A 22,739-nucleotide genomic window follows, 5' to 3' on the forward strand; every position below is an offset into this window, starting at 1 on the left:
TTTTGTAATGATTGTTGGGTTTTGGAGTGCATTTATCATATTTTAGGATTTGTGATAAGTACTTGGAAATAATTTTCCACCACAAAAGGTACTGCATATTATACATATTGGTCACCTCAGTTTTGTTTTTAATTTTAAACCTTAATTTATTTTGTTTTTGACTCTTTCATTGTATTAGAACAAGAATTTCCCATGATAAAGGTACATACATTAAAAGGCCAACAGCAGATGGCAGTCTTACTCAAGTGAATATTTTCTATCTATAGATGTCGAACTGTAAGGTAACATTGGCCAGTGTATTTGCTTATTCATTTTGCCTTATAGGAAGTGCGTAGTCCTAAGGAGCAAAGTCTAACAAACAAACAAATGCATTTCTCAGCATGCACGCAGACTTGTACATTTTCCACCTGTTTGCATTGTAATTGTAGGTGCATGATAAATTGTGAGCATTTGTTGATTTTAAAAATGCTTTGAAAATTTTCTTTTTTTATTGTTAGTTCATTTTAAGAAAAACAGATCCCTGTTAGCCAATATCCTCCAGATACAAATGTGTGCGCGATTGATTGAGCTAACAAACAAGCAAACCAAAAGACAAGCTAAGACAAACCAACAGAGTATAGTAATTAAAAAAAAGAATAAGAAATCTGAAAAAGGTACACAGAAGGAAAATATATATACTATACTGTATAATAAAACACTATTGTCTGTGTATGCATGTGTGTGTATGTGTATCTGATCCCTCTGAGCAATCTGAGTTTGGCTTTGGACCGATTGGTCAGTTTTGCTTTGGTGGCTTAGTGGTAGGGATGCTGATCCAATACGCTAGGGTGAATTTTATTTCCTGATTGTGATTTTTTTTTTATTTTTACAAAAAATAAGTTAAAATAGAGCAGTTCAATGATAGCAAAGTGAATAACATACAGAGCAACGTTAGGTCACTAAATACTAAGGAAGCACAACCCAAGTAACTTTCAAGATGGGAAGTATTTGCAAGAATATGCATGATGTTTTCACAGTAGGACCCCATCTACCATTAATGGATAATCAAAAAGTGGACAGGAGCTAAGCAAGGTGCCTTGAAATGACAGTCTGAGATTCACATTTTACAGTAATGGGATCAAGAGAGGAAGCGCCGGTTAAAACAGATTGAGATGCACAAAGATACCGAGGAATGGCATAGGACGAAAGCTGATGGTACATGTATTATTCTGTTACTTACCTTCAACAGGTAATGTAGCTACTATATACATAATTGCACATAACATAAACATAATAGAACAACAACAACAGCATATATGTACATAAGAAATGACTTCAAGGAAGTAGGGATAATATTCAGAATTTAGAGAACAGAGAGTGAGTGAGAGAAGGTTGGGAGCATACACTGAAACAGTACATAAGATAGAGTAGAATAAAAATTAAAATAGTCAAAAATAAATATAAAGGAAAAGATTGTACAGCACATAATATTTAGAGAAGGGATATGGTGACAACTGATGAGTGTTTACAATCTCTTTCATTGATAGCTACAAAAAATATAATAATAAGTGGATTCCAATTTTTTTGAATTGTGTAGTTTTGGTTCAGTATAAATTAGAACAAGATTTATCAATTGTCTGATACTAATGCTATTTTTGGATTTTCAGTTTAAAAATATAACCTACTTGGTGACAGTTCAGGTGATGATAATTGTTTGAGTAGTTTGAATTGGTGGATTAAATTCTGAAATATTCCCTAGTAAACAAACACAAGATAAAAGAATGCTATGATTAATAAGGAGAGACAATTTGTGAATGACTGTCTGCCAGACTATACTGTTACTATGCAGCTGTATTTACCATGCATATGGACAGATATATGAGGTTGTTCCGCTAATTTATACTGAATGATCTGGATGCTTACATGTTGAGTTATTGAGAATTTTTTTTTATTTCCAGAATTCAAGGCTACGGCTAATTGATAAATCCTTTTCCCACTTTCTCACTGAATCCATAGTGGAATGCATTATAGTATACACAATTTTCAGAGAGTTTTCTCTGTTTTTAATACTTTATTTACTTGATCATTTAATAAGAGAGTTTTCTGATTATTTTGTTTGATTACTAATTTTAATTGAAGATATTCTAAGTAGTGTACTTCTGGGCCAGATTTTCAAGAATTATCACCCTGTTGTTTTGAACGATTTGATCAAGATATATAACTCCTTTTTGTTTTCAAGTTCTAACAATAATTACTTTTTTGTTAACCTGGGAACGAATTATTTCAAATTGAGGTGTGTCAGTGATTTTGCAATTTTTCCTCCAACCTCTCAATGTTTCTGCAATAGTAACAGTATTCTTAAAGCAACTATGTTGTTTAATAATAGTAATAAGGAAAGGCAGGTCCAAAAGCGTTATTTCATTGTTCTGTTTCCACCCATTGTTATTTTCTGGTTTAGCCGTTGAGTCACATCTAATAGTTGATTTCCCAGGTGATAATTGCAAACATTAGGTGCCCCCAATCCTTCCTTTATTACTATAACATGGTTAACTTGATTTTTTTCATGTAAAAACTATTTATTGTTGAATTAAATTATACCTGCTAGTAAAAGTATGTGTAGAAGTCATCCTGAAAAGCATGTAAATTTGAGGTAGAATGATCATTGTAACACTCACTAATCTACGAAACAGGGAAAGGTGAAGGTTAATACAACAGTATGAAACAACTTTTATTGTTTGGAGCAATAGATAAAAATTTAACTGATAGAAAGTCAGACTGCTTGGAAGAAATATTAATACCTAGATATTTAGTATTGACAGTTCATGAAGTGAGTTGTGGGAAATGGCATTTCAGTTATCACCACTTAATGATTATATTGTGGATTTGGATTAATTATTGCAGATGATAGGAACTCATAAGCTTGAGGACTTTCTGCAGGGATTTAGATGGGTTTTGTAATTATAACATTATTAGCTAAGTTACCCTGCATTCCCTGGGTGAGAAAGTACAATGGTGGAAAGACAAAAAGTAAAACAAATTGTATATTTTTATCCTTAAAGTTGATGTATTTAGTATATAACTTATAACTTTATAATATATTTGCTTGTTCCCCCTAGTGGAAAAAAATCACACATTACAATAAATAGCTCACATGACAATATGGAGAGAAAATTGGCAGCTTGGGGCCATGATAAAAAGTGTGGTAAATGCTTGATTAAATAGCAGAAGTTAAATTGAACCATCACACCACCATAACAACATACATTGCCCTTCTTATGACCCCAATCTACCCCCAGAGAGCAAGGCAGAACGCTAAATCTTAATTTCAATAGACAAATTTCAAGTCTATTGCTTGAAAAACAAAGCAGTGCATAAAGAACAAAACTTTGCGGCTACAGAGTTATCATCTTCACACATGCTGATTTTGTGCTTTGGATTGGCACTCTGGATTCCCTTTATAATATATATACAGTATATATATATATATATATATATATATATATATATATATATATACTGCTCAAAAGAATTAAAGGAACACTTTTTATTCAGAGTATAGCATAAAGTCAATGAAACTTATGGGATATTAATCTGGTCAGTTAAGTAGCAGAGGGGGTTGTTAATCAGTTTCAGCTGCTGTGGTGTTAATGAAATTAACAACAGATGCACTAGAGGGCAACAATGAGATGACCCCCAAAACAGGAATGGTTTAACAGGTGGAGGCCACTGACATTTTTCCCTCCTCATCTTTTCTGACTGTTTCTTCACTAGTTTTGCATTTGGCTACAGTCAGTGTCACTACTGGTAGCATGAGGCGATACCTGGACCCTACAGAGTTTGCACAGGTAGTCCAACTTCTCCAGGATGGCACATCAATACGTGTCATTGCCAGAAGGTTTGCTGTGTCTCCCTGCACAGTCTCAAGGGCATGGAGGAGATTTTAGGAGACAAGCAGTTACTCTAGGAGAGCTGGAGAGGGCCATAGAAGGTCCATAACCCATCAGCAGGACCAGTATCTGCTCCTTTGGGCAAGGAGGAACAGGATGAGCACTGCCAGAGCCCTACAAAATGACCTCCAGCAGGCCACTGGTGTGAATGTCTCTGACCAAACAACCAGAAAGACTTCATGAGGGTGACCCAAGGGCCCCATGTCCTCTAATGGGCCCTGAGCTCACTGCCCAGCAGCATGCAGGTCGATTGGCATTCGCCATAGAATACCAGAATTGGCAGATGCACCACTGGTGCCCTGTGCTTTTTACAGATGAGAGCAGGTTCACCCTGAGCACGTGACAGAAGTGAAAGGGTCTGGAGAAGCCATGGAGAACATTATGCTGCCTGTAACATCATTCAGCATGAGCAGTTTGGTGGTGGGTTAATGATTGTCTGGGGAGGCATATCCATGGAGGGTCACACAGACCGCTACAGGTTTGACAAAGGCACCTTGGCTGCCATTAGGTATCAGGATGAAATCCTTGGACCCATTGTCACACCCTATGCTGGTACAGTGGCTCCTGGTGCACGACAATTCCTGGCCTCATGTGATGAGAGTATGCAGGCAGTTCCTGGAGGATGAAGGAATTGATACCATTGACCGGCCACCACACTTTCCTGAACTAAATCCAATAGAACACCTCTGGGACATTATGTTTTGGTCCATCCAACGCTACCAGGTTGCACCTCATACTGTCCAGGAGCTCAGTGATGCCCTGGTCCAGATCTGGGAGGAGATCCCCCACAACAGCATATGTCATCTTATTAGAAGCATGCACCGATGTTGTCAGGCATGTATACAAGAACACAGGGGCCATACAAAGTGCTGCGTACAATTTTGAGTTGCTGCAATAAAATTTTGGCAAAATGGACTAGCCTGCCACATAATTTTTTCACTCTGATTTTTGGGGCGTCTTTGAATTCAGGGCTCTGTAGGCTGATCATTTTCATTTCCATCAAGCAATGTGGCATCCTTTCGTTCCTAACACATTACCCAGTCTATATCAGTATAGATATCCAGGAGGATTTCTTTTTCCCATTGAGATCTGATGTGTTTTCAAAGTGTTCCTTTAATTTTTTTGAGCAGTTTATATATATATACATATATACATATATATATTCAGTATCTATACTAATAAAAGGCAAAGCCCTCACTCACTCACTCACTCACTCACTCACTCACTGACTCACTCACTCACTGACTCATCACTAATTCTCCAACTTCCCGTGTAGGTAGAAGGCTGAAATTTGGCAGGCTTATTCCTTACAGCTTACTTACAAAAGTTGGGCAGGTTTCATTTCGAAATTCTACGCGTAAGGGTCATAACTGGAACCTATTTTTCTACATATAATGTAATGGAGTTGAGTTGGAGATGGCCGTGGGGGGGCGGAGTTTCGTATGACATCATCACGCCTCCTACGTAAGTACGTAGAGAACAAGGAAGAACTCCAAACAGCGATGAGCACAAAACGCCATTTCACAATTGAGAAGGCAGAAAAACATTATGAAGCAAATGATGCATACAAGCATATTCATAAGTACAGCTACTGCGGAAACAAAGCACGGCGTGAACCGTAAGTTTATATTAAATTAAGTTCATAGACAGGCTGCCACTAGCGTTTGTAATTTAGTGCCTGCCCATATAAGGCCGCCCATCAGCGGCAATCCAATACAAACACTGCCGGTAAATATTCACGTGTGAAGGACTGTGCTTATGCAGAGGAAGATGAGATGGTCAGGGTGGTGTTTGGCACAAACTCATTGAAACTGCGAGAGAAACTTTTAAGTGCCGGGTCTTAGCTGACATTACACGAGATGGCACCAGCACATGCACCTTCGATGCAAGAACACCAAGCGGCTCACGTGAACTGACGCAGTGCACAGACAAAAAGCAACAGTTCCAAAGAGTGCTGAACAAAAACCGAATTACACAATTGAGAAGGCAGCAAAAAATATGAAGCGCCTGATACATAGAATCATATTCATAAGTGCAGCTACTGCGAAACAAAGCACACGGTGGAAAAAGTGAATGTCCCGCTAAAGGAAGACAGTGTAAAAAAACCCGTGCATGCAGTTTGTCACATCTCAGATAAAGAGGAAGACGAGCTGTTTATTGATGCAGTAAGAAACTAATCGATGAATGAAACCTCTTATCTTTACAACGATTGACAAACACGGAATGTAACTTGAACACAACACATCCTACAAATACGAACCTGATTGAAACAAATAATGATAATCAAATCCTTGATGACAGCAACATTCAATAACACTCACAAAACAATTACTGTATATTGACAATCATGTTACGTTATTTTTAAAATGTTCCCTTTTCTTTTCATAACTTCTACTTCTCCACTGCGATACGGGTATATATATATAAATGTATATATATACCCCGATCTACAATACATACTTTAGCATAGATAGTCTTCGCCTCTAACGCCGACATTCGAGGTTCGATTCGAGAGGGATGCATTGAGTATGTACGCGCTACCGATTCATTTTACCTTCGCATCTCCTTGGTTTGGGACGTATGAAAAATATTAGGTTAACGAGAATCATGTTACGCTATTTTTAAAATGTTTCCCTTTATTAGCACAAGCACAGCTGAGAAGCTTCGATGCATGTACTCCATAACGCGTTAAAAATAACGCATTTAATCACACTTTCAATTCCAAGCAAACGGGAACTTTTGTCAATGCATGATTTCCTGGTACATCCATTACACTGATGCACACATCACAGCTACAAAAATGTTAGAGTCGGAATAAAGCGCGTTCTACGACTGATCATTTCGACTTCCCGAAGCCTTGATAAAAGCATGGTTTTGTGCACACTGAAAAGCAAGCAAAATTAGATGCATTACAGAAAGCGGACTTTGTGGCTCTTACTGGGGATCATTGGACTTCCGTGACCGTTAGTAATTCTAATTACATCTAATTACAAAATGTTCAATGATCACACTGTTTTAGCCTAATGTACAAAATAATTTTGGCTAATGTTACTCAGAGTTTAAAGATTAAGTTGGTCAAATTACCTTTTATGTTTCTGACTTATTTTTTTAAGAAGAAAAACTGCACTTTATGTTGAAATTTTGGTTATTATTATTTAAAGACAATACTATTCTGAAAATGTACTTAAAGTACTTAAACTACCACTTTATTTTTAAGTCTGCCCAATTTTAACCAGGGATGATATTTTTGTTTCTGTTTTGAATTCAAATGCAGTTTAAAGGCTTTTTTTCAGAAATTAAAACAGCTTCAGTTTACAATATTCATGTCCATGTCTATTATTTGATTCTGTCACCCACTAAAACCCTTTTAAATTAAAAAAAAACATTTGCGATTTGGGGCAAATTTACGTGCGATTACATACGATTAATCAAGATTAATTCTTACACAGCCTCTAATTAATTGGATTAATTTTTTTAATCGAGTCCCACCCCTAATATATATATATATGTGAGATATATATGTAGATTTGTATATATATATATATATATGTGTATATACAGTATATATGTAGATATGTATATGTGTATATACAGTATGTATATATATATGTGTGTGTGTATACAGTATGTGTATATATGTATATATGTATGTGTGTATATGTATATATATATATATAACTGTATATATATATGTGTATAGATGTGTCTGTGTGTGTATATATATATACATATATATATATATATATATGTATATATATATATATATGCCAGCAACACTCATGACAATGACAAAACAATTACATTGTCAATCATGTTACGTTATTATTAAAATGTTTCCTTTTCTTTTTACTTCTCTGCCAATCGCAGGTATTTTGCTATATATATATATATATATATATATATATATATATATATATATGACAACAACACTCATATCAATAACAAAACAATTACATTAACAATCATCTTACGTTATTTTTAAAATGTTTGCTTTTCTTTTTACTTCTCCGCTGCGAAGCGTGGGTATTCTGCTAGTATATATATATATATAATGTCTTTTAGAGCTAAATCAGGAGGCTTAATGTAAAGTTCTTAACAGAAAATGATAATGAGCATTCTTGGCTGCTCCTTTTGTGTAGTATGAAACTTCAACAACAACAACAACAACATTTATTTATATAGCACATTTTCATACAAACAGTAGCTCAAAGTGCTTTACATATTAAAGAATAGAAAAATGAAAGACACAATTATAAAACAAAATAAATCAACATTAATTAACATCGAATAAGAGTAAGGTTCAATGGCCAGGGGACAGAAAAAAAAAAACTCCAGACGGCTGGAGAAAAATAAAATCTGTAGGGATTCCAGACCATGAGACCGCCCAGTCCCCTCTGGGCATTCTACCTAACATAAATGAAACAGTCCTCTTTGGATTTAGGGTTCTCACGGAAGAGCTTGATGATGATGGTCATGTAGACTTCTGCCTTTTAATCCATCCATCATTGTTGGAGCATCATGAAGCTTTGAGTAGGTGGAGGTGGCAGGCCACCACCACAAAGAAACCGGAAAAGAAACAGAAAAAGAGTAGGGGTCAGTACGGATTTTAGAGCCACCATGAATAGTTATTATGAGGAAATTGAACATATAGAGTATCAGGATTAAGTTAAATTAAGTTAAATTGAAGTTATAGAAAGGCCATGTTAAAGTAATATGTTTTCAGCAGTGTTTTAAAGTGCTCTACTGTATCAGCCTGGCAAATTCCTATTGGCAGGCTATTCCAGATTTTAGGTGCATAGCAGCAGAAGGCCGCCTCACCACTTCTTTTAAGTTTTGTTCTTGGAATTCTAAGGAGACACTCATTTGAGGATCTGAGGTTACGATTTGGAATATAAGGTGTCAGACATTCCGATATATAAGATGGGGCAAGATTATTTAAGGCTTTATAAACCATAAGCAGAATTTTAAAGTCAATCCTGAATGACACAGGTAACCAGTGTAGTGACATTAAAACTGGAGAAATGTGTTCGGATTTTCTTTTCCTAGTTAGGATTCTAGCAGCTGCATTCTGCACTCGTTGCAAACGATTTATGTCTTTTTTGGGTAGTCCTGAGAGGAGTGCGTTACAGTAATCTAGTTAACTGAAAACAAACGCGTGAACTAATTTCTCAGCATCTTTCAGTGATATAAGAGGTCTAACTTTACTTATGTTTCTTAAGTGAAAAAATGCTGTCCTAATGATCTGATTAATATGCGATTTAAAATTCAGATTACAGTCAACAATTACCCCTAAGCTTTTTACCTCCGTCTTGACTTTTAATCCTAATGTATCCAGTTTATTTCTAATAGCCTCATTGTATCCATTATTGCTAATCACTAAGATTTCAGTTTTCTCTTTATTTAACTTGAGAAAGTTACTATTCATCCATTCTGAGATACAAGTCAGACATTGTGTTAGTGAATCAAGAGAATCGGGGTCATCAGGTGCTATTGATAAGTACAGCTGTGTGTCATCAGCATAGCTGTGGTAGCTCACGTTGTGCCCTGAGATAATCTGACCTAACGGAAGCATGTAGATTGAGAATAACAGCGGACCCAGGATAGAGCCTTGTGGAACACCATATAGGATATCATGTGTCTTCGAGTTGTAATTCCCACAACTAACAAAAATTTTTCTCCCTGTCAGGTAGGATTCAAACCAATTTAAGACCTGCCAGAGAGGCCCACCCATTGACTAAGGCGATTTCTAAGAATATTATGATCAATGGTGTCAAATGCAGCACTCAGATCTAAGAGGATGAGAACAGATAAATGGCCTCTGTCTGCATTCACCCGCAAATCATTTACTACTTTAACGAGTGCAGTTTCTGTGCTGTGATTTGTTCTAAAACCTGACTGAAATTTATCAAGAATAGCATGTTTATTTAGGTGGTCATTTAACTGCATAATGACTGCCTTCTCCAGAACTTTACTTAAGAAAGGCAGGTTAGAGATGGGTCTAAAATTTTCAAGAGCCGAGGGTCAAGATTATGTTTCTTAAGAAGGGGTTTAACTACAGCAGTCTTAAGACAGTCTGGGAAGACCCCCGTATCTAATGACGAATTTACTATGTCCAGAACATTATCAATTAGCACGCCTGATACTTCTTTGAAAAACCTTGTTGGTATTGGGTCAAGGACGCAGGTGGAGGATTTTAATTGAGATATTATTTTTTGTAAATCAGGTAAATCTATCCTAGTGAAAGAGTTTAATTTGTTTATAACAGGATGCTGGGGTTTAGGAGGATCCTTAGTGTTGGAGGGATATACTATGTTATTTCTAATATCATTAATTTTTTGATTGAAAAATACAGCGATAGCCTCACAGGTTTTACTGGAAGAACTTTGGAGGCATTCCTTTGAGTTACCTGGTTTAGTAGGCGATCAATTGTAGAAACTTGTCATGTAATTCCTTTGGGTGAGTTGTAGAACAATTTTTCACCAAAATCAAATTTCCCAAAAGCTGTGAATAAGAATTTTCAGTTCTTTATAAAAACCTTTTCTGCTTCTATTGAGAAAATAATAGTACTGTATATTGTTTGATTTTGAAGATAATTAAACAGCCTGTTTGTATTATTTGTGGCATATGGCATATCTACCTTTGATTAATTATGTCTGTTAAGGAGGAATTATTTATGAATTAATATTTTCTTTCTGATGGCTAATGATTTACTAATAATTTTGTCATCCTTGTCTTTGCTAGGCTTCAGCAGTACGAAGATTGTGGTTGTGTTCATGTTAATATTTCTAAATTATTGTTTGTCTCATATACTGTATCAATGGTGGCAATATATGTTTGAAATGTTTGAGGCCATTGGGTCCAAGAGTGTTACTATTTGACAAAAGAGTGAGTGCTTCATAGGTTATGATATTTGCCAGATATGAAGGTTATTTCTAAAGAGAGGTTCTCATGTTTGTCTCTGGAGGGCCTCAGTAGCTTTTTTGTATTTCATTTTAGTTAATTTACGTGTTAAGATTCCCAACTGTTATTTGCTTCTTGTTTTCTTAAATAATTTTCATTCAAGAATGAGACTTAAATGACAGATAAATCAGCAGCTTGTCATCTAACCTGGCCTAATTTACACCAGTATTGATCATGAAGTATCTGTTTTAATAAAGAAATAGAAGAGAAAATGGTGAATGATGGACAGTCACTAATGTGCTTCAAGCCACAAATCTTTTTGGATAATATGGTAGAATGAAAACACTAACAAACCGTAAAAATAAATTAGTATATAAATATAGGCAAATTTTAGCTTTTAGCTATTTAGTTGGAATGTATGCCCCCTGAGTCTAAAGCAGCTGCTTGTTTTTTGGTCACTCTGGTTTTAATAACTCCATAGCGTGACAGCTGTTTATATTATCAGAGGCTCTGATTCATTCAGGTTTTGTTGATGCCAATGTTAAAGTCGTACTACATTATAAATGTTAAATTTGCAATAGCTATTGTTCAAGAAAAAAGTACAGAACGAAAAAAGAAAGTCATTATTTAACTAATAAATGTTTACAATGGCTGCGGTGGGCTGGCGTCTTGCCCGGGGTTTGTTTCCTGCCTTGCGCCCTGTGTTGGCTGGGAATGGCTCCAGCAGACCCCTGTGACCCTGTAGTTAGAATATAGTGGATTGGATAATTGTTGGTTGGTTGGGTTGTTTACAATGGTATTGCTTTAATTATTATCATAATTAAAATACCTCATTGTTTAGAATTATAGTATGACCGAAATATTTGATGAAATTGTGATATTTTTAATTTCTAATCTTCAAATTGTGCTAAATTTGATTCTTGAAGTAAATATATATTTGCCTTTGGTTTAGTATAATGACTTAGGATTTTTAATTAACAGTATCTTTGAGGCAGCACCATAAATATTCCACATTATAAACATTAGGGATGTCATTGTTGTAGATTCACTTGTTTATCTGAGAACACTGTACAAGGAAGAGATTTCTGCTACTAGAAATAAGAGTGCCTTTGTGGGTTTTGGGACTTCTCTCCAAGTCAGTTTGGAATATTCTTCCAGTGCTCTGCTTTTTCTTCATTTGGATTAAGTCAGTTTGATGATGGGATGGGTGACAAAATATGTGAGCTCTATTTGGTGTATTTGTACACTAAGAAAATCCTGAACTTTTTAGAGGCTTTTAGAGGCCCACACACCATGTTTATCTCTCAGACATGCCTTGCCATGTCTTGATTCCAATGAACATGAGCTGTAATGAATGGGATAAGTGGTGCATAACCTGAGATTGTGAAATTCAACAAGAACTAAACAAGTCCATTGATGTTACAAGAGCTTTACTGGAAATGTGTGGGTATCCAAGCTACTGGCAAAAATATTGCATCCATAATCTGATTGTGTCAGGTACTTGTACATAACATGAATATTTGAATTTGGATTTATTATGAAACACATAAAAATATTTTTTTCAGTTAATTGTAAAGTTTCTAAAAAACTTGCGTATTTTCTTTATTTTTTCTAATTTCACTGTTATCCATACACAATTTTGAAGGGTCATAGTGGGTACAAGTTCTCAATGAAATTTATTTTCTTATTTTAGCAAATTCATTCATGTCTAACATGCTGTTTATGTTTACCTTAGAATTGTATTAAGAAACCTTTTATTTTTTGCTGTTATTACTACTTAATAATGGATGGCATGGTATTGTAATCACCCAGTGGAGGGTGTGGGAGATGGTGAAATACAGTAAATTATCACTTGGACTAAGTTGAAAGTTGGTATTGTTTATATATAGTATAATCTCAGTGTCTACAGTACATTATTTTTGTTTTGGGCAGTCTAGTTTTTTTCCTATATATCAAAAGTGTTGACTCTTCATTAGTGCATCTTCATGGTGCCCTACAATAGACCTCCACCCTGTTGTGACAGGATTGGTGCTGTCCTCCATAATCCTAAATTGAAATCAGTAGGTTCTGATAATGGATGGATGAATGGACAAACTAATGGCCTGTCGCATGACTGGGATCAAAATTAGGGAAGGAAAAAGAGTTGATACATTGTATATATTTATTCACAATATTAACTTCTTCTGCTAGTTAACTTCTTTTAAATAAATTTTAATTGACTTGGTTTTTAAGAAATGTTTCCCTGAATTTCTTCGTTATTCCTCTGAATTGCTTCATTTCTTTCCTTAAATGGCACTCAAACAGAAGTGAAATGTGAAGTGAGTGAGCCAACAGAAGACCAAATAAGTCCGGGCCTCAAACTCCAATCAATTTCACTCCAACCAATTGTTTAATTAGGCACCAAGTCTTGTTGTTAATTAAACCCATTCTTTAATTCCATGGCTTGTTGCTGCCCTGATTGTGCAATAGCAGACATTTTCGAAATTGTGGATTTTCTCTTTTCTAAGAGCAGATCAGCATTCCTGAGACCTTCACCTTTCTTTATTTTCAGATATTGTATGATAGACACAGTTTCCTGGTCCTGTTTTGGCTCATTTTATATCTCATTATCGTTTGGCTACTAATTAAGGAAATAGAAACAATTGAGAGGGCTGAGTCTTCAAGAGCAAGTCAAATAAAATGAATTTAAAAAAGTTAATTAGCAGCAAAAACAGGTCACTAATTAAGAAAAGGGTTAGAATGAAAACCTGCAGCCACTGTGGCCCTCCAGGACTGGAGTTGGACACCCCTGCCTTACGGGGTTTGAACCTCGGACGTCAGCACTTGAAGCGAAGCTTCTGACATTGCACCACTTTACCTGGTTGCTTATGTGACAGGTAGAAGATAGATATAGATATATATAATTTAGTGTTTTTAATTGCCAGTATTAATACATAATATTAATTCCTCCAGAAATGGACTGTGGAATTGCACCCTCCCTGGCTAATGCAGCTATGACAGCATCCAATGGCACAGTGTTGGGAAGTGTGGCCCACTACCAATGCAATGAAGGCTTTATAAATATGGGAGGAACCAATGTTTCCATTTGCACAGGCCAAGGAAAATGGCTATTGGCGACATTAATTTGTGAAGGTGAGTTGTACTTCTGTCTTTTCAGATGCTTCTGGATCTGTAGCCAGTCCCACATTTCAGTGAAGCAACCTTGATAATCCAAAGGTTTACCAGTGTATCTTCTTTGGGATCTCTCTACTCTTTCCCTCACCATCTCATAGAGATTGTTTTATTTGTGCACAATAGCCATATAAGTCATATTGTCATCACTCGAATATCTGATTTCTCTTTTACTTTCTGGCAAATTTTCTTTACTTGAATGTTCAGAGTTGAGGATCAATGAATCATTGGGTGCTAACACGGAGAAATGGTACCTCATGGTACAGATGGTCTGGAGCCATCATTTTAATTCTTAAGGTCCATTCTTTTCTTTTGCTTACCCCACTGATTTCTAATTCTTCTCTAACAAGGCCTGCCGTGTGTCTGCATGTGTCCCTGTGGGAATTTTTAACAGCATACTCACACTGTCAGCTTTTACAGGACTGGGTTTGGTTTTGGCAGAATGGGTCAGGCATGGCAATGGTGTTTTGTTGTTTTTCTTATTATTTTGTTATACAGTTGTTTATGTTTATTTCTATTTATTCTTAGTGATTGATTTTAATAAAAAATGTATCACAAAACAAAGTTGAGATATTTCTTTGCACTTCTCGTACATCAATACCTGGAATTATCTTTTCTGGGTATCCATTCTGACACTAGTTTACAGTGCTACAGCTCGAGTCCATGGACCTGATCCACTCATCTGACTGCCTGTCCACCTCACAACCCTTTTCTACCTAAAATAGATTAATGTACCTCATAAATAAACTAAAATCTGAATTATTTTTGTTACACGTCTCTTATTTAGCTCTGCTGTACCCTCATCTTATTTGACACTAGCATTATTTCCACATTGTCACTACAGAGTCTAATCTCCTCTGTGGTTGCCACTTTAAAATGATCCTGCAATCTTCACAGCCAGCGTTCATTAACTAACATTTTTATGATTAACACTGGAGCTACAATTTATCCCCATGGATCTCCTCCATATTCTTTAGGCAGGCAGCATAATGTGCAAGACTCGCTGTTGCTAGTGAGAAAATTTTTGCCTTAAAAAGTGAATCTCCCATGAGAACGATTTGTCTCTTTTTAGGAATGAGTACAGAGAAATCATACAAGGTCCTTGCTGACTTTTTTACTTTATGGTAGTTATCCTTGTTACCACCCTGCTACACAAATAGCTTTCAGTGGTTTGGCCCCCCGTCTATGGATTTGTTCACCTTTTGCCTTTTTATTGCTCAGTATTTACTCAGTTGTCCATTTCTGTCTGGGCTAGAGACTTCTGTTGTTTTACTCTTAGGACACAGTACTTTTAGTAAATTTAAATCAAGCAAATTCCTTGAAGTTTAGCAATTTTGATCGTCTGCTGGAGATGTTGGCACCACCTTCAGTTTGTATTTCCTTAGATGTAATTTTCCATTAATCTAGTTTTCAGGCAAGCTTCTTTAGTGACTAGATCACTAAAAGTTTACTTGAAGGATTTATTAAAAAAACATGTTTATTGATCCGTCCTTATACCCCTTACTTACCCTTAAGCACTGTAAATCAGATGACTGGCTGACACAGAGCACTACTCTTGTCTTAAAAGGTCCAAATGACTCCCTACTGCTCGCCACCTAATGCTGTCTGCTAATTGTGCTTTTTTTTACATAAATGCCAAGGTATCTCAAATAGTTGCATATATGACAGAGTTATGGTTTACTTCTGATGTTTTCATAACTGCTGAAAAAATTCATGAGGTTGCCGGCAGCCCACTGTGATGCTTGTTATTTTTTTCACTTGTTAATACTTTTTTAATCAATTTTGTACATTAATGTTTTATATTTGTATTTGTTTCTGTTTTATTGTTATTTTGACAATGGCATATTGTGATGTTTTTGCATGGCTGCAGACGTATCATTTATATTTGCAGTGCTGGTCTCATGACATAGAGATCATGTGACGAAATGTATCATCACTCCTTGCCTATATAATATGGCAGTGTACTGAGCTCTGTATCCAAATCTTTGAATATTCTAAAATCTTCAGAAAGTGTCTGGGTTAGGGATTTTCCTTTGTTAGTTATGGCTTTTTGAATTTTGCTCCAACAGTTTGACTTAAGATTTTTGTCATTTGTTTTGGTTTTGATTCTAAAAGTTAGTTTGATTTCCCCATTAATAACCTTGCCTGTTGTAGACCACAATTTCATCTTCTGCAGTCTTTTTTTTTCTCTGTTAATAAAATGTATACATGCTTTAAATATATCCAGGATGTGAATTACAGAAGACTTTCATCAGATTGAGCAGCTCCAGATTAGCTAAGCAAACATTCAGAAACAGGTAAATGTGCAGTCAACTTTTATCCAGCAATGTTTTGGAGAAATCAGTCAGTCAGTCATTTTGCAGCTTGCTATATCCTAACACAGGATCATGGGGTCTGCTGGAGAGAAATCACTTGACTAAATTAGTTCAAGATAGGAAATAGGACATTGTCTCTATGGAAGGGAACAAAGAGCAGGTCAGGAATTTAGCAAAGGAGCAGGGTAAGTCATAAGCAACAACAGGCATAATTTGTAATTGGGGAAATCAAACTAACTACTAACATCTAACCCAAAACAATTGACAAAAATCGAAAAGCAGAAGCAGAAGCCAAAACCAAAACTAACAAAACAAAATCCTTGACCTCAACGTCTTCTGTTTTCTTAGAATATCTAAAGACTTTGATACAAAGCATAGTGGACCACCAGCTTTTATAGGCAGGCAACAGTAATATAATTGCCACATGCAACAAGCATAACAACTGTAAACGATATGGTTGTTACTGTGCAAAAATAACACAAAATGGCAGCGATGAATAAAACATAAAAATCGTGTCACCAGACCAGGGATATTAAATAAAATAAACAGTAGAAAAATAAAATATCAATACACCAAATAGATGCACTAACAAATGGAAAAAATAAGCAAGGATCAGAACAAAGCATCATTAAGTTTTTCTTTTGTTCATGCTGTAAAATCTGACTGCCTTATTACTTGAATTTGAGACTGCCTTTTTTGTTTTTTCATTGTCAGGAATCAAAGACGCTTCCCCTGTCATCAGTGACCTTGTTATTTTTGATGAAAAATGCGTAAAATGGAATGCACGGCGAGAGAGAAGAGCAAATGAGACATACAAAGTATGAGAAGTCTGCCTTTTACCTTCTGCCCACAAACAAAGAAAGGGGCCTATGCTGGTTACTGTCAAGCCAGTCTCTCTTCCTGCCCACAACCCAACCATTTGCTTATCTGGTGTCCTGCCCAAATGACTGCCTTGGTTTAAATACACTTTTTTATCTTTGCTTATCTTCTTTCTTCCCAGCTTGAATGTCCCTTTCAATTTGTTATATAGGAATTAAATTTGTTATATCAAGATGTTGCAGTGGTTAGAACTCTTGCCTCATATTGCTTCTCCGAAACCCTGTGAATTCCAGCTTAGTCGCTCTTTGAATTGTGTACATTCTCCCCATTTTCTTTACCTGCTTAGGTTTAATCCCACTCTTTAAAGCTATGTGTTTATTTTGTATGACAAACTGCACTTGCTCTGGTTTGGGTGCACGTGTATGTGAGTGTGGGCTGGTATGCTATACAGAGCTATTTCCTGACTTGGCATCCACTGTTTGCTAGGAAAGACTTCAGCCTCTGTGACTCTGTATTGAAATAATTGGAATAGCCACATAACCTCTGACCCAGATCAAAAGTTGCTTGAGTATAACACTCATTTGTAGGAGGTTGGGTGACCTGATGGGATGCACCCTATGCTACCAGGCTGCCAAATCTTGCTATCCACATCTTGGCATACATTTAATACATTAGACTATGAGCATCTGCAGGGTGTTTTACCTTTTAGTTTAGGGACAAGGAGGGTAACGTTTTAAGTTCATTGCCTGGCCACCTTTTTGCTCTTTTTATACTGTACTGAGCTGTAAGCAGAAAAGGCTGTCTGCAGGTGGTTTTTGCTTTCCTTTTGATATGTTCTGATACCACAGATGCTTCTAGCTAAGAGTCAGATACAATCAGTCCTGGTTGGCATCTGTTGCAATAGAAAATAAAGAAACAGGAAAGCTTTTCTTTTGTAATATGTGACTCTATAATTATATTTAGGTAATAAAAATTGCACTAGATTAAGGCTTCCCAGAAAAAGGAACAGTTAAATGATGTGTCACTGCCAGTTATTGTGTAATTCAGAGAAGAGACACTGTGGTCATATTCAGGAAATCAGGAAAGGCTGGAATGTATGAGTGAGTTGAAACTGAACTTTTAATACATAAAGTATCATTTTCTTTAAATTATTTTTTTATTATCAACTGTTTAATAAAATAAAAAAACACATGAATACCTCAGGCTTAATAAAACTTTCATGTAACTTTCCGTGACTCTGGAGATTCTGAAAAGTTTGGGGAAGGATACTGAATATCAGTAAATGTTTGCTTAAAAATAGGCAGGAGTACTCCAACCAGCAGCCCTCCTCTCTAACTACTGTGCCACCATAAGTACAAAATATAATATTGTAGAACTGATATAAAGTAATGAGAAAGAAGGAGGGAAGCAAGTAAGATGCATCTTAGGACTCCACAAATCCCTTGTCCCAGCATTGAAAAAATATTCAGGGATCATTAAAGGCAGTGGCAACAAAAAAATATTTTAGTACGTATGATTGTGTAGCTCAGTAGTGTGGGCTTGGTCATGAGTTGATTTGACTTCCATTTTGACATCCATTTTCCAAATGCAATATATTGTGCTTTTTTGCATACTGATTATGGAGAAAGGCACTATATAAAATAAAAATAAAGAGATTTCTTTAATTTCCTTGAATACAATTTGTAAATGATGGTATACAGTGTAATTAGAGTACTTAAAAATACTGACAAACCAAATATAATTTTTACATAAAAAAGGTAGAAAAGGAGGTTGCCCATGGCTTTTCATGACATATTTTGTTTGAATTTTTTCCATGTTTCTCTGTGTTTCTTTTTGTGTGCTTTGTGACAGTGCTTGATGTAAAAAGTGCTGTGTAATTAATTAAACAGTTGGTTAATTAAATGAATAAGAAAATTTGTTAGTTGCTTGATTATATTATTAATAAAAACAATCATGAAAGTCATAAAATGCAAACATGGCTTACATAGCACTTTCTGCTTTGTGGTTTTAGCCTATCTTAACTAAATATAAGGTCCAAGGCAAAAATGTCAGAAAAGAGTAGAAAATTAATAGTTTTCCAGTTTAGTAAATATGTTACACCTAGCTAGTATATGAAATAGTTGGGTGCTTTTTATATAGTGACCCTCATCCAAAGCAATCACATGCATCACTGTGTAACAAAGGGATAAAGCAATACAGTAAAATAAATGACCCCCAATCAGATTAAAACAAGGCAGAGGTTGCTAAATTACCTAAAAGAAGTTGTAGTTACAAGCAGAAACCATGTTGCAGATTAATAATAAGGAACTGGGTTCATGAATGCTAGGTTGGAGTGATTGACATCAAAGTTCGTCTCTTAAAGGATTTTTTTCCAAGGGCTGCTTCTATGTAAGTTGTCACAGAATGGCCTTCTCATGGCAGATCAAAAATATGTGCACATTTATTTTGCCATTGCCTTAAATTATTATTTACACACTTGCACATTTGGAGCACTTTATTCACACATTTGAAGAACTTAAATTTATTTGCTATGGGTCATCTTGTCAGTATTTGACTGTACAGGAAAGTTTAATCTAATTCTCAAATTTGCTTAATCTTGTTTAGAGTACTGGAACCTATACCAAGAACACTCGGTGCAAAGTTGCAAACAGCCCTGGGTAGGGTGACAGTTTATTACAGGGCCCACTACCACACATAACCCTAATCTGTACGTATATAGGGATGTGAAAAGAAAACCAAACTACCTGGGGGAACACAGACATGAGAAAAGCATGCAGACTCCAAATAGAAAATGTCTAGGCACAAGGTTCAAACCGAGGGCACTGGATTGGTGAAGTGGAAGCACTACCCAGTGTACCACCATGTTGTCCAAACAGAAAAACTCTTTAATTTGTAATTTTGTCCTTTAAGCATTAGGGGTTGTATGGTCTTCTTATTTAATGAATTTAGAGGTCATGCTGGATGCAATGGTGAACATCTAATCTGGCTAGATTCAGTGCAAAAAAATATGGATATAAATGTTGCTTGTGTGTTGGGGTAAATTCTAGTTCTAAACTAGAAAGTAAATTTGGAGAGCATAACAACTCAATGACAGTTCATTCTGAAAATGTATTCATTAATTCATTTATTTTCTAAACTTATTGTCTGGGAGCATCAGACTGGTCATTTGTTTGTTGCAGTAGACTCCAATATACCTACCTCTGCTTACACAGAACTCATTTGGAGTTACTAGTCAATCTAATATTGTGTGCTCGTGGGGACACAGGATGTGGGAGAAAGCCCATGGGGACAAAGAAGGAACGTGCAAATTGCTCTGCCACCATGTCACCCACTTTTCATTCATATAATATTTCTTAGAAGAAACGTTTAGAGTAAAAAATTATTTTCTGTTGTCTTAGTTTAAATGTGTTTTGCTAGGTGTGAAGTTGTTATACTGAAATAAATGTTTTCACAATCACAATACTGTAAGAAAAGTAGAGTAACATTATTCTCACTCACCCTGTAGCCCATGGGACTGGTGTTTTCTCTAAAGCTATTATACAAACTGAAAATCTTAAATTCCACTTGAAATTCTAATTCATGTGTTTCGTTTCAGCTCCATTTGAAAGGACACCGTGTTTACCAAGAGGGATTCTTGGAAGAAATAGTGACTAATTTCACTTCATCTGAAGACTCACCAGAGCTCTGCTTGAACCTTCATCCAGGAACCAACTATTCCCTTCATGTCACCGCCTTGTCCACAGGGTTTTCCACACAGGCATTCCTAAGTACAGAGATAGGAGGTACTTTGTTGCTTATTGTTAGGATGCCCCTCTTTTACTTAGCTGTTGTCCAGCTCTTAGATACTTGGAGTTGTTTTGAGGACCCAGAAAATAAATATTGTCTTAGGTGAATTTTTAAGAGTGCGAGCAGGCCTGCTAAATGGAAGACACAAAAAGGACTGGCAAACTCATAGTCAAATATAGGCCCAAGAGCCAAAAAGGCTAACCAAACTGATTGTCAAAAGCAACACTTTAAACAAAAATCAAAGTAAAAAAAATAACCTATCATAAAAGTGCTAACACTAGCTGGTTTTCTTTGTCCCAAATTAGTCTACTTCTTCAATGAGTTTCTTTTTTCTTTTTCAGAATTTGATCTGACACTAGGATAACAAGTTTCTCTGTGCCTCCATCTTATATAGGCAGTGTTGCAACAAGGTGTGTCATTTGGCTTCTGTGGCATGTTAACTGGCAGGCATAGCAACTATAAACAAGATAGCTGCAGTTATCAAATACTCCACAAAATGATGGCGTCATGGAAAACAAAATGGCTTTGAGGTGACGTCATTGTCAGAAATAAAAATATTAAAAAAGGTCAAGAATCTTAACAATGAGATGTACTCTTCTGAGGTGTTATAATGAGGTTTTATCACATGAACAATGTAGAAGTTTGCCAGCTTAGCTTGAAAAACTGACAATTAGATTTTATTTATTTGTAATAACTGTTCTTTACTTGTTGTTATTGCAGTTCTTTGAGGTAATTGATCATTGAAGAGACCTATGACAATGCCCACAGAAAAATGAATTCCATCAAGACAGTTTGAGTCATTGTCTGCTAACTCTACAATTAATTTGAATCAGTGGCTAGCTAAAAAAAAGTAGCAAAATCTCCAGTCTCCCATTTGCTTCCTGTAGCCCTTAGAGGTTTTTTACTACATTTGCTGTACAAGCAGTTGGCCTGAATTTCAGTGTCACACCAGTATGATGTTGGTAGATCTGTTGAATACTTGTAATAGGTTGTTGTAAAACAACATGTAAAAATTCTAGATCCATGAGAAAGAATTATAGCTGTCCCTGGATGTTGAAGAATGGCCACTGGTCTGAAAAACAAAATTGAAATTAGCACCAGGAAATAAAAGGGACAAGTAAAAAGGATACTGAAATGGCAGGCAGAAGATTGTAACAGTAGTACCAAAACTGAAATGCAAAACAAACTTCTGAGTCTGAAAACCAATAAAAGTGACATGGAATAAAGGGCCAACTAATAAGAAGTCCTTTTGAAATAAAATTAAAAACTTGGACACTGTCACTGGGGTGCAGCCATTTTAAATCAGACAACTGTAAACAATATGGCCGGACCCATTAAAATTAAAATAACATTGTGATAAATAACATATAATATCTCAAAATAATAAAGATGGCCGAGAGTATCACAACACTAATATTTTTTTATAAGTATTGTTTTCATGTACAGTGGGATGCAAAAGTTTGGGCAACCTTGTTAATAGTCATTATTTTCCTGTATAAATCGTTGGTTGTTACGATAAAAAATGTCAGTTAACATATAGGAGACACACACAGTGGTATTTGAGAAGTGAAATGAAGTTTATTGGATTTACAGAAAGTGTGCAATAATTGTTCAAACAAAATCAGGCAGGTGCATACATTTAGGCACCACAAAAAAGAAATTACAGAAAATTACAGCCTCTAAACGCTTCCTGTAGGTTCCAATGAGATTCTGGATTGTGGTTGAAGGTATTTTGGACCATTCCTCTTTACAAAACATCTCTAGTTCATTCAGGTTTGATGGCTTCTGAGTATGGACAGCTCTCTTTAACTCACACCACAGA

General features: G+C 35.8%; 1 protein-coding gene across 9 annotated transcripts in view; it reads left to right on the top strand.

Moving 5' to 3' along the window:
* The window catches only part of susd1 (sushi domain containing 1), a 90,574-nt gene that overhangs the window by 53,571 nt on the left and 14,264 nt on the right, over nt 1-22,739 (top strand). For 8 of the 9 annotated variants that reach the window (XM_039759503.1, XM_039759505.1, XM_039759506.1 and 5 more), the window contains 3 exons: nt 13,779-13,958; nt 17,027-17,130; nt 20,727-20,913. In XM_039759503.1, coding sequence (XP_039615437.1) covers nt 13,779-13,958; nt 17,027-17,130; nt 20,727-20,913 — 471 coding nt within the window. Of the gene's footprint in view, nt 1-13,778; nt 13,959-17,026; nt 17,131-20,726; nt 20,914-21,258; nt 21,328-22,739 lie in introns of all 9 variants that reach the window. The other variant, XM_039759508.1, reaches the window with a different exon arrangement.

Source organism: Polypterus senegalus, chromosome 7 (assembly GCF_016835505.1).
Source record: "Polypterus senegalus isolate Bchr_013 chromosome 7, ASM1683550v1, whole genome shotgun sequence".
NCBI lineage: Eukaryota > Metazoa > Chordata > Cladistia > Polypteriformes > Polypteridae > Polypterus > Polypterus senegalus.